Consider the following 12,293-nt stretch of genomic DNA (forward strand, 5'->3'; position numbering starts at 1 on the left):
TCGCATGAAGCTGAGGGTTAAAACAAAAACGAGTTTCTAAGCTGCCCGTTAAGGCAGCGCCGTGCGACGAAACAGGAGGGGCGGTGTTTATGGTGAAAAACTCCTGGGCGTGGGAGGAAGATCACGCAGGATTGGCTAAAAGCTGGCGGGACAGGGGAGGAGTCCACTTCCCAGAAGTCCTTAGTTTATTAAGTGATGGGATTTCCGACTCTTTTTAGAGAACCGGCTCTTTCAGCTCGACTCACTAAAAAGACCCGGGTCTTTCGGCTCTTCAGGTTGTTTTGTTGCTTTAATTTATTTATTATTAACAATAATATAAAATTATGCACAAAAGGAATTACTAATGTAAAAAAAAGTGGTTTTATTTATATATGTTTATATATAAATATATGCAGTGGCACCTAAAGACAAAACATGTACAAATTCCAAAAATGGTAAATGGCCTGCATTTGTATAGCGCTTTTCTAGTCCATAGGACCCCAAAGCGCTTTACACTACACTAAATTCCAAAACACATTTCTAGCATTAACTGAACTTCCAAAACAGAGCTACCTAGATCACTTAAATTACACAATTGAAAGCATATGTGTATTGTTTGTGTATTTATACACAAGCACACATATATATTCAAATAATTTTTTTTAAAAAAGTAAATTTACCTGTTACTACCACACACCAAATCCAGTCGTTGGTACTTGCTAGCTTGTGTAGCCACTGGGTAACAACAGCTCAGCACTGTGCCTAGCATTCTTGAGCACTTCTGTTGTGTTTTGTACGTGTTTTGGGGTTTTTACGTTCTTCTGAGTTTTTACGTGCTTCTGAGTTTTTACGTGTTTTGGACTTTTTACGTGTTTTGGACTTTTGATGATTTATGTATTCATTTTAGTAACGGTATAAACAGTGGAAGGTGGTGGATTATCCAGATGCTGGTCGATGTGAAAAAATAACTCATTTGTTTGGTGGTGGCGGAGCTCAAACAGAGAGCAGCCAGTGGATGAGGGAAACCGAAGGCAGAAGAAGCAGACCCAAGGTGGCTGCGGTCAGAGTATCAGGTGAACTGAATTGCAGGTAAGAAGGTATGAACTGCAGTCTATCTGGGATCAGATATAAACCAAGTTTAGGTGTAGTTTATTTTCGTTGTGCTGACTTACAATCAGTTACAATAACTGGTACTGCTAGCTAGCATGACGGAGTTTCTATACAGCTGGGTGGGTGCTTTGATGTTACTGATACCATAGTGAACTTTATTTTATTCATAAGGTTAGTTAGTAGAATTGCCAACCGTCCAGTAAAAACGCAATCGTCTGGCATTCAGAGAAAATATTAGCGTTTGGTATTGAGCTGAAAAAGAACACAGTTTGTCCTGTACTTCAGCTAGAATGTTTGTTTATCGCCCACTTTGCGCCAGAGCGGGGAAACTGGGGGATGTCGAGCAGCACATTTAAGCTTGATCAGCTGTTGTTAGAATTTATTTGATATAAATTTCTAGTATCAGGTGATGTTTGCTGGAGCCCCAGCTGTAAAAGCTGCTGGTCATTATATCGGTTTGGATATCTGGTGAGAGGGAAACATGAAGATGAAACCAGGAGATGTCCTTACTGAATCATCAGAGGTGATGGACAAACAGATTTACCTTTTAGGTTGACATGATTGAGTTGAAGGGAAGTTATGAACTGTTTCTGAGAGACAAGTGACACCAGAATCTTTTTCTGTGTAGCTGACAGCTGGTAACTGTGCAGGGGCGGATCTAGCAAAGTTTTTGCCAGGTGGGGCATTAACAGGGAAAGGGGGGCACAAAGAAATACTTTTCTTTCCTATTTTCTTCTTTCAGCTGATCATTGATCAGTTTCAGGATTGAAGTAGCAGCAGGAGAGGGAGGGAGAGAAAGGCAGTCGCTCCATATAGGTTGTTAAGCTTAACGCTGGAATGCTTAACAAACATTCAGAGATGAACTTACACACTTGCTTTACTTCTCTCTGGGATAACTTTGTCTGAGATGAAATGCCGGTTTGGTAGGAATGCTCAACCAGACAACAGGTCTTGCACGCCACAGCGCTCTATCATGTGAGCACACTGCTCTGACGTGCTATGGTTATGAGCTGAGCCATGTTGCAAGTTTTGTGAGGTGCTTTTTTGATATTTAATGAATCGATTACACTTTTTATTTCTCTCCGATATCCGATCCAGTAATTTGCGCCAGTATCGGACTGATACGTAATATCGGATCGGTCCATCTCTAGTTTTAATCACACTCATTTTGTGATTCTGATGTCACAGCATGCGGCAATGCAAGCATTTTATTTATTTATTTAAAAACGGCACAAGCGGGAATTTCTTCTATACGGGTAATTTCAGCCTTCATGACTGTTCACAAGTGTTAATCAAAGCGCTAGTTTTAATTTAACTAGTTTTTACGCATCCACTGGGGTTTCTTTCACGGGTTGATGCGATCATTTTATTTAAAAATCGGGATTTCGGAATGTTAATCCAAGAGGGAGACAGAGGCTGCTAGTTTTTAATGCAATAGGTGGTCACAAATAACATTCAGCCCCTTTAGAAATAAATGCTGCAGTGATACTTCTAAAACCAGTCTGGCAAGCCCCATCCGTCTTTCAGCAGCTGGTTAATTTTTTGAATTTGTTCAGGAACGCAAAAGCCCACCGTGGGTATCATTTAATTGTTGGGATTCCTTAGGAAAAGGTAAAAGCCGACAGGTGTAAAAGCGGGGACCGACCTATTGTTTAAGGTGGCCGGTGTCGGCTCTTTAACCCTGACCCTAACCCTAACCCCTAACCCTAACCCTCGACAAGGTAAAAGCCCTGCAGATGTACCAGTCGAGCAGGGTATCGCCTATTTTCTGAAGTCTGAAGTCCAGACCTATCTTGGCAAATTACACCGGAGCTCAGCAACTGCGTGCCCCACCCTCATTGTTTTAAACTTGCACAGCAAGGTGATGCCCTGCAGGTGTATCGCCCCCAGACTTATCGGCCCACCATCTATTGTTTTTGGAAGCCCCCCGGTCCTATATGAAGCGTTACTCAAAGAGTGAGACCCTCGCCATTTCGCGTCAGGACCAGCGCCGGTGCAGACCATTTTCTACCCACACAGAGCGTTTCTGACTGGCTGGCGTTGCTTAAGGGAAAAGCAACAATACAACGCGGTTCTCTGCTCCAAGACATCCGCGGTCCTTTCACACGGTAAGCATGTGTGTTATAGCCGGCGCTTCATAAATGTCTGTCTGTCAGCGCAGATTATTCAAACTGTTTTTAAAATGTGACTAATTTGTTGTCCAAAAAAAATTTCCTCTAAATTTTCAAAGTTACTGATTTAAAAATATATATTTTCGAATTTTTAGCTGGATGTCAAACATATGATAGAGTCTTGAGCATATTTATATAGCAAAATTCACAGTGGTATAACCATAAAAGATGCCCAACTGGACACCAATGCACTCTAATGCAAGCCTTTAAACTGTATGCTGATAAGTGCATAAGTATACCTCAATAGCTGAAAAGAGTCTGTATCCATAATTTGCGGATCTGCGGATTTGTTTTTAATGTGGCACTTTTTTCACGAACTGCAGATGATGAAATCCTCTTTATTTGAGAAAGTGTCCCTAAGCTATTGCTGCTCATACTTACTGAGTTCCCTAGCTACGTCTTTACTGTGTCAGTAAACTTTTTGAACAAGAAAGGTATCGTAGCTTTAAAGACCTTAATTGAAGCAAAGGCAAAAAATTGGAATAAATTTTATGTGGCTGTTCATATTAAATCCATCAAAGAGTGAAAAACCAAAAAGCTGGAATGCATTTCCAATCAGCTTTTTTTTTTCTTTTTTTTTTTTTACAAGAAGTGTAGCTCATACACTGCAATAAATGTATTCTGCTACATCTGCTAATGAGAGAACGTGTTTTTTCATCATAAAGACTGTGATAAGAAGCATCGTTAAAGTGTCACTTCAGTAATGCTGCTGAGAGAAACAAGTGTTGATTCTTTTTTTTTTTAATAGATGACTTAAAAGACTAAACTCTAATTTCAAAGGTTTATTTTAAGTTTAAAGAATATAACAGCTGGTAAGACAATGGGTTTTGCTTCTCGCTGTCCGTGTTATGTTGTAGTATCCATTATCATGTATGCTACTTTGCTCTGTGGACTGTAAAATGTTTCACTGTATTCATGAAATAAACCAGACTTTCCATGTCTGAATCTTTTACCATTTTTCTGCTTTTGTTCACCCAAAGTTGACAAAACCCACAGACATCTGGAGTTATCTCACTAAAATATGGAGCAATCTCAGTGTCTATAGATGCTTTTACCTTAAACACAATCAGCTGACTGATCCTCACTTTGTCCTCACTTTGGTCATTATGAATGTTGAAGGAGATTTGTTCCATAGACACCTTATACTAGTGTTTCCTACACTTAATCCAACAGTACTATGTTATATTTAAATCCAGATTCCTTTTAGTGTGCAGTGAAATTTGTTAAACCATCGCTTAATGGGACCGAAGTACAAGTTGCTCTTTACTAACACAAACTACACTCATTGGCAGCAGCATAGGCACGCTTAAAATTTCTTCTGAAATTTTCGTTTTCTAGTTTAATTTATTATACTCAGTTTTCACTAGTCTTGCTGTATCAGCTCCCTGGTGTCTGTGTAATTTAAACAGCATCCCAAACAATTTATGATCATTAAAATAACAAGAAGGCTAATTTATAGATAGAAGTACACAGCTAAAGAAAGACTCTCATTTTTGTGTGGTGTGACCGTATATTTTTCTGTGATTTTATGCACAGCTGAAAGGTCTACAACGTACGCCATCCTTATAATTCCCCAAAAGGTGGCAGCGTTTCTTTAACAGGTTTCAAGGGGAGTCACAGTCAGTCATATTTAACAAGTTTTATTACCTATTCATTAGTCTGTTTATCCACTGGTTTTTAGTTTATAGAGAAACAGGTTGTATAATTGTGCTTTCTCATAAAATGAAATGCTTATTTAGTTCTGATTTTGTTCAACTTTATTTTTTATTATGATACAGAGGAAACAGATCTTCACATAGAAAGACCTGTCGATGGACATGGCAAATGGAGGTTGCAGGGGTAGGGGGAGAAGGAGGGAAGAAGGGGGTAGAAGGAGGTGCAGGATATGGGTGGGGTGGAGATGTGAAGAGGGAGAAGGAGGGAAGAAGGGGGTAGACAAAGGGTAGAGGGAGGTGCAGGGAGGATCCGGGTGGAGATGTGAATAGTAATGAAATGGAGAACCTCCTACACTTGTCCAGACTCAGCAGCCTCTTCCACTCTCATCTCACCAGAACGTTTCTTACTCCTGAAAAACCAGCTCCAGCAGCCTGTCTTCTTCTTTCCTTTCGCTTTTTCTTCTACTTTGCCGTTTATCTTTTCTACCTTTTCTTCTTTCTCTACACTTTCCTGGTCTTGTTTTGGTTTTTCCTCTTTCTTGCTTGACTTCCTCTTGAAAAAGCTGGATCCTTTTTTCTTTTGCTTTTCTTGCACCTGCAACTCATCGTTTTTAATCTCCTGTGTGTTATTTTCTTTGAGGTTTTCATTGTCTGCTTGAATCTTCTCAAAATCTTCCTGCAGTTTGTCAAATTTTTCATCCTCTTCTTTGCCCTTTTGTTCAAGCTCCTCTTGTTTCTGCCTTTTTCTGATCCTCCTGGATTTCACTGTTTCTGCTTTGCAGTTCTTTGTGAATCCTCTCAAGCTCTTCATATTTTTGCAGGTGTTGGATCTTCTCCTGAAGCATTTCTGTGCTCCTGTCCTGGACTTCTTTATGCTTCTGCTCAAGCGCTGTATATTTGTCTTCTACCTTTTCCTTCTCTTCCTCAAATTCTTTATTTCTGTCCTCCAGTTTTTTCTTCTCTTGCTCAATTTCTTTATTTTTGTTCTCCAGTTTTGTCTTCTCTTCCTCCAATTCTTTATTTTTGTTCTCCAGTTTTGTCTTCTCTTCCTCCAATTCTTTATTTTTGTTCTCCAGTTTTGTCTTCTCTTCCTCCAATTCTTTATTTTTGTTCTCCAGTTTTGTCTTCTCTTCCTCCAATTCTTTATTTTTGTTCTCCAGTTTTGTCTTCTCTTCCTCCAATTCTTTATTTTTGTTCTCCAGTTTTGTCTTCTCTTCCTCCAATTCTTTATTTTTGTTCTCCAGTTTTGTCTTCTCTTCCTCCATGTCTTGACATTTCTCCTTCAAATTTTGGACTTCTGAATGTTTCTCCCTTAGAAATTGCTGGTACTCATTTTCTGCTTTAATTCTTGAGTACATGTCTGACAGCTTTTCCTTCAAGTCATCCAAGTCTAGCTGCTTCCCTTCTAGTATTTTGTTTTCTTCTTCTAGCTTTTCATTTCTTTTCTCCAGTTGCTTGTATTTGGACTCCATTTCTTCTCTAAGAGCTACAAGCCCATCCTTATGACATAAATTGCTCCTCTCTACCAGAAGACCGTTTAGGCGACTTCGCAGTTGGTACTCGCTCTCTCGTAGACGAAGGTTTTCCCTCCTGCAGTTCTCAAAAGCTTTTCTGAGACCATTGTATTCACCGGGGGGACCGTACTGCCCACCGCAGCGAGGAGGAGGTCCTCTGAAACGCGGTTGATAGATGTTTTGAGACATTGCAAAACAAACCAACGCAAGTAGACTGATGTTCTTCTTGTTTTTTGAAGACGAGTGGAAAATCTTTGCAAAGACGAATTCAAAACTTGTTTAAATATGTTCAGAAATGTGGCGATGTCAACGTCTAACCGGCGAAAACACACTAAAGAAAAATACCGAACACTGTGTTTACTTGTTGCCCGTTACTGTGGTTACTTCACTGTTTCAAACATTAACACGTTCTATAAGCAAATTACGCTGAGACATGGCGTTCGGCTAACGTCTATCACGTGACATCAAATAGGATTTTAAAGAAAACACGGGTGTATTTTGCCATTTTCAATAAAGTTTTAATTTCTTATTCTTCAACATATTTAGGATCCTTCTTACCGAGTGTTTATATCGCGGGTGTAAGTTAGAAGGGTACGGAGCCCCTCTGATGACATGGTCCAAAAATAAGTAAATTGTGGCCACAAAATACTACTTGTGCCCACGAAATGGGAATAACGTGCGCACGAAATGCTAATTTGTAGCCACGAAACACTTGACAGATAACCGTGATCCTTCCCAGGCCCTTGCAGCAATAAAATCTATCCCGGCTCCATGTCGTACTTAACGTCTGTAAAGCAACTGGGCTCTCAATATCCTGTTTAAACGTCTCTCCGTAATGGTTCCTTGCATTGTCAGGCTTTTCAAAATGCATTTGTAGCTCATTCCCAGCCTAAAATAAAACGCAATCATACGGTCTCTGTCCATGGTTTATAGGTTTAGCCTACTCTTATGCTTGTGTCTCTACGCAGCTGTCCAGGAATTGTATCAATATGATGTGCGCACGTTATCTAATTGCCACAAATGCGTAATTCGTTGCCACGTTATACTCAATTCGTGCCCACAAATTAGCATTTCGTGGCCTCGAAATAGTATTTCGTGGGCACGTTATACTATTTCGAGGGCACGAAGTAGTATTTTATGGCCACAATTTATTTATTTTTTGGACCATGACATCAGAGGGGCTCCGTAGAAGGGAACCCCTTCTATAACAGGGAAAGTAGCAGGGCGTGATCACGGAAACAGAAGACGTAATACCCAGTTAAAATAGTCAATAAAAATAAATGAACTTTATTTACAACACTAAAACTGCCCTGATCAGGGGAGAGAAAACCCCCCATAAACCTCGGCATACTAAAAATATGATGATGCTCAGTCCATGAGCTAAGTCCCCAAAGTTCCCGATCAGGCTATGCCACACTTCCTGGCTGTGAAGAATATGCTTATTCCACCAGTGGGAGCCAGGCCGACCGCGTCCTTCTTCTTGTGGCTGCGCCTGCCGCCACGCTACTCCATGGCTCTCCTGCTGCCACACACGTCTTTCTGACCTGCCAGAGCCTCTTATTGGCCGCTGCCAACATGGGAGGCCCGATTGATTTCTGTCCCCTGTGCCCTCCAGGTGTATCTAATTGGGGAAGCAAGGGGGGAGAAGTCCCAATAAATGGAATAAAAGCATGCAACACTAAAATACACTCAACATTAAAACGCAAAGCATGCAACCACTTGATAATAAAAATCCTTCTTCATAGGATGGCATTTACATAAGGTGTCCAAGGTCGATATTTCAGAGAAAAACGTAAATGAATCTTTGTATTGGCAGTAATAGTGCAGCACCGAAAAATGGCCCCTTGTGTGTTTGTTTCTTCTTTTGTTGTGGCCAAAAGTGGCAGTACATGGACAGTAAATATATCACATTAAATGCTGGCATTCAGTTAAAAACCAGACATGAATGAAAAAGATACACAAAGATTAAATGCAGAAAATAATATATTTATGATGAATATACAAAATAATAATTCTCCGAGAGCAGAAACAGGTTGCAGCTCTGATTTCAAAGTTTTAAAATGATTTTTACACATTTCAGTTTTTGAAGCAGAACATCATTTTGACATGAAACCTGGAAACATATTAAGCGTTACTAAGTCTTCTGTATCCGTTCTGGCATTTTTAATGAACCAAACTGAATCCAAATTGGTTCGAAAGTCAACGACTTATGATGATATTTAATTGAATATAGGTATCTGCCTCCATATGGCGCTTCGCTGACGCGTTGTTACAGCGCACAGCAGCAACCAGTGGGGCATGCACGTGTTTATGTAGGCCTATCTGTGTTGTGTAGATATAATAATGTCAGATTAATAATGACAAACCAGAAATAAAGATAAATATCTTTTGTAAAAGATAAATGACAACTTCTGTTTTCTGAAAGCCCTGTTAACCACACTCCTCCACAGTCTCCTACAAAACTGCTTTTGAGCTGGAGACCCACATGGATGTGACTAAACTAGCCACCGGGTGGGGTTGTTTACCCATCTTAACGGCGTGGCAGGAGGATCAGCTGCTCCGTTTTCCCCCGCCTTCATCTCTCTCCAGCTCTACCCAAGTCCAGTAGCACATTAATAAGAAAGTTTACTCGAGGACACGCTGGAGAAGTCTTGAGTGAGTGTTACTTTACTGTTTGAGTAATCAGTGTACTTACTCATCTCCAGCCCCAGCGCTAGTGGCTGCACAGCTGCGGGTGGGGGCTTATGTAAAAGGATTACACCTCTTAAGACAATAATGGTCACCGGGAGAACAAATGAGGTGGCATTAACGCTCCGGAGGTGTCTCTTAATGCGTCAGTGAGGCGGACCAGCTCAGTGCGAGCGCAGCCAGCGCAACATGGACACGGCAGGTAATGCTAAAATTCTTTACTTTATTTTAGACTCAGCAAGTCGAAGATATGAACAGAATTAAAGTCCACCTATAATTATGCCTCCCTGCAAACTGTCGCTCATATAACTTACTGTCAAATTAGACCTGTTGGTTATATGCATGCTGACTGAGTTGCTGTCCATGGTGCTGATTAATAGACGGCCACGGGAGTTCAGTGAGTGTTTCTTATCCTCACAGGTCAATACTGTGTCAGAATTAAAGGATTTCATTGTCTATTCTTCAGCTCTGAGGCCACATTACTCATCACAACATATTCTTTTCACAACAGGCCGTTTAATTAAACATGACCAGAGGGGAATCACCCTGCACTGCTGACTTCTCTGCAGACAGCGGGCACCGGGTACCCTGGTTTCGGAAGGTACAGAGGACACTGTTGGATCACGCCAACATCTTTGACTTATAAGACCAGGATTATATCTGAGTGTGAGAAAATCCCTCTCTTCAGTCATGGAGCTTTTCTTTTAGCCAACTTTTGTGTTTTGTGACTTAGCTGTGTGGCTTCAGCTGAAGTCAGAGGTTTTTTTTTCAACCTGGTTCCTATTTTTAAGCTTTATCTACTGAATGAAACTGATGTCACTTGAGATTAGAGATGCTACCAGCAGCTTTTTTACTTGCCTCCTCCAGTGGGGTTCAGTTTGGACAAGCAGGTGCTAAAGTGTCCATTTTACAAGTTATTTGTCCCTCACTGCCTTTCCCCAAACACTTGGCTCCATCTCTGCCATCCTAAACTAGGACTCCACATATCCTCCCGCCTGGATGACTGAGGGAAGAGTTTTTGGACACTTACCATGGCTGACTCCTTTCAAACTCCAGCCTGGAGGGAGATGACAAATGGAGGGGGGCACCCCCACTTTAAAAACGGAGGTCCGAATGGGGGTTCCCACAGCACCACACGCTACATGGTGAAGAAGCAGCGCCACAGACGCAGGTCCTCCTCACCCATGGGCAGGGTCATCCTCATCAATGCACCTGTTGATGGTGAGGTCTGGTCCCAGTAACAGTCTTCTGCTACCATGGCAACACAGCAACTGGCTGCAAAGGTGTATTCAGGACAATCAGTGACACAGATATTTGTTTAAAATTAATTCAGAGCAAGCTGATATACATATGTAAAATACTGTGGACAGAGTTAATCTTATGTGTTTTTAAGCTAAAAGGCAATGAGAACTGAGTTACTAAAAACTTTTTTAGTCAACCTCTTTTCTATTTTTAAGCAGAAATGCAAACAATTCAAGTATCTGAAATGTAAAATTTTGGTAGTCTTCTTCATTTTCATTGAAGATGTGAATTTTGGCTTTGGATATTTCTGACATTTGAAAGACTGATCGGCCAATATTTAATTGAGACAACATCAGAGTGATCAACACAAATGTTAATTAATGGTTAGTTGTATTCACAGTAGGCGCCACCCAAGTTGTGCAAAAATTCTGTCAGTTAAATAAAGTTGCTTTCAATGATGAGCCTATATAAATGCATTTCATTTGTCAGTTAACTTCATAGGAGTCTGTCGACCTGTGACCTGAAAAAGTTCATAAGGATGAAGTTTTTCATTTAAGGTTGATACATATGTTTTAGGTTTAACAGTCAATAGGTTTGTTATCAGTAACTTTTAAATGTTAGAATGTTTATTGTTTGTCATTTATTGTCTGTTCTTTGTAAATGAGTTTTTTTCCCATCAGCTTTGAATTTTCAAATCATATTTTGTTGGAAGTGTCCCAATCCTGGGAATACTTGTGGGTCACACTGTGCATATTTATGGTGGACTCATGTTGGTGTTTTGTGTGTTTGCAGGAGGGGATGACAGTGAAGACATTCACACAGTGACAGTAGATAAGAGTCCAGATGGGCGTCTGGGTTTCAGTGTCCGCGGGGGCTCTGAACATGGACTCGGCATATTTGTCAGTAAGGTGCAGGACAACAGCCCTGCAGGTTAGGAAGAAATGTGTGTGTTCATCAGACTGTCTATGTAAATGGTCACGACAAGCTTTTTTTCCCAGTGTGCTTACACGTGGGAATGTTGTCTTCTGGTTTTTCATGCTGAATTCTGCCTGTGTCTGCAGCGGAGGCTGGGCTGACTGTGGGTGACAAGCTGGTGGAGGTGAACGGGGTCAGCCTGGAGAGCATCACCATGAGCAGTGCTGTGAAGGTCCTGACAGGAAACAACAGGCTGAGGATGGTGGTGAGACGGGTGGGCAAGATCCCCGGCATCCGCTACTCTAAGGAGAAGACCACATGGTGAGGCCAGTCCACTCAGCAGGGCTGGAAACTACCAAGATATCAAACATTTACTGATGAAATACTTATTGCTGAATATGTAAGAGACTACAGCTTTGGAACTACTATCACTGACCTTTGTGTGGCTCTTGTTTTGTCAAGTCTTGTCACTTGACTGTAGCTCACACTGGTTATCTTTCTTTTGGGATATACAGTATCTTGGTTTCATGTGGCATCAGTGGATTGATTACTGCTGTGACCTTTATGGCTACTTGATTATCTGATACTGACACACCTGAATTCAGTGGACAGAGAGAAAGCAGTTTATATGAGTGTTTTCATGTGTGCATATACAATGTCTCCTTTTGTGTGTGTTTATGTGTGTGCGTGCAGGGTGGATCTGATTCACCGGCGGATGGTAGTGGAGGAGAGCGGTCGTACCCCTTCAGAGGCCAGTTCGGACAGCGCTCTTCGCAGGATCGTACATCTCTTCACCACGTCAGATGATTATTGCTTGGGCTTCAACATCAGAGGAGGAAGAGAGTTTGGATTGGGGATATATGTGTCTAAGTATGAATACAAACACTGTTTTTTTGTTTTTTCTGCATGAGATAAAAAAAAATTAATTAGTACCTGTTGTAAAATCATTTAGGCCTCAGGATGGTTATATTGGTGCACTTGGTGGAATCCAGGTTTACCCCACCTGGCTGCAAATAATA

At 41.0% G+C, this 12,293-nt stretch overlaps 1 protein-coding gene across 2 annotated transcripts in view; it reads left to right on the top strand.

Annotated features, from left to right (window-relative positions):
• Positions 1 to 218: 218 nt before the first annotated feature.
• Positions 219 to 12,293, top strand: part of pdzd7a (PDZ domain containing 7a) — a 28,107-nt gene continuing 16,032 nt past the window's right edge. Inside the window, exons 1-9 of one of the 2 annotated variants that reach the window (XM_026189763.1) lie at positions 219 to 275; positions 357 to 358; positions 902 to 1,068; positions 9,135 to 9,514; positions 9,629 to 9,783; positions 10,093 to 10,338; positions 11,152 to 11,289; positions 11,421 to 11,595; positions 11,968 to 12,144. In XM_026189763.1, coding sequence (XP_026045548.1) covers positions 10,149 to 10,338; positions 11,152 to 11,289; positions 11,421 to 11,595; positions 11,968 to 12,144 — 680 coding nt within the window. In that variant the 5' untranslated portion in view covers positions 219 to 275; positions 357 to 358; positions 902 to 1,068; ... (1 more) ...; positions 9,629 to 9,783; positions 10,093 to 10,148. Of the gene's footprint in view, positions 276 to 356; positions 359 to 901; positions 1,069 to 9,058; positions 9,515 to 9,628; positions 9,784 to 10,092; positions 10,339 to 11,151; positions 11,290 to 11,420; positions 11,596 to 11,967; positions 12,145 to 12,293 lie in introns of those variants that run through there. The other variant, XM_026189764.1, reaches the window with a different exon arrangement.

Source organism: Astatotilapia calliptera, chromosome 13 (assembly GCF_900246225.1).
Source record: "Astatotilapia calliptera chromosome 13, fAstCal1.2, whole genome shotgun sequence".
Lineage (NCBI taxonomy): Eukaryota > Metazoa > Chordata > Actinopteri > Cichliformes > Cichlidae > Astatotilapia > Astatotilapia calliptera.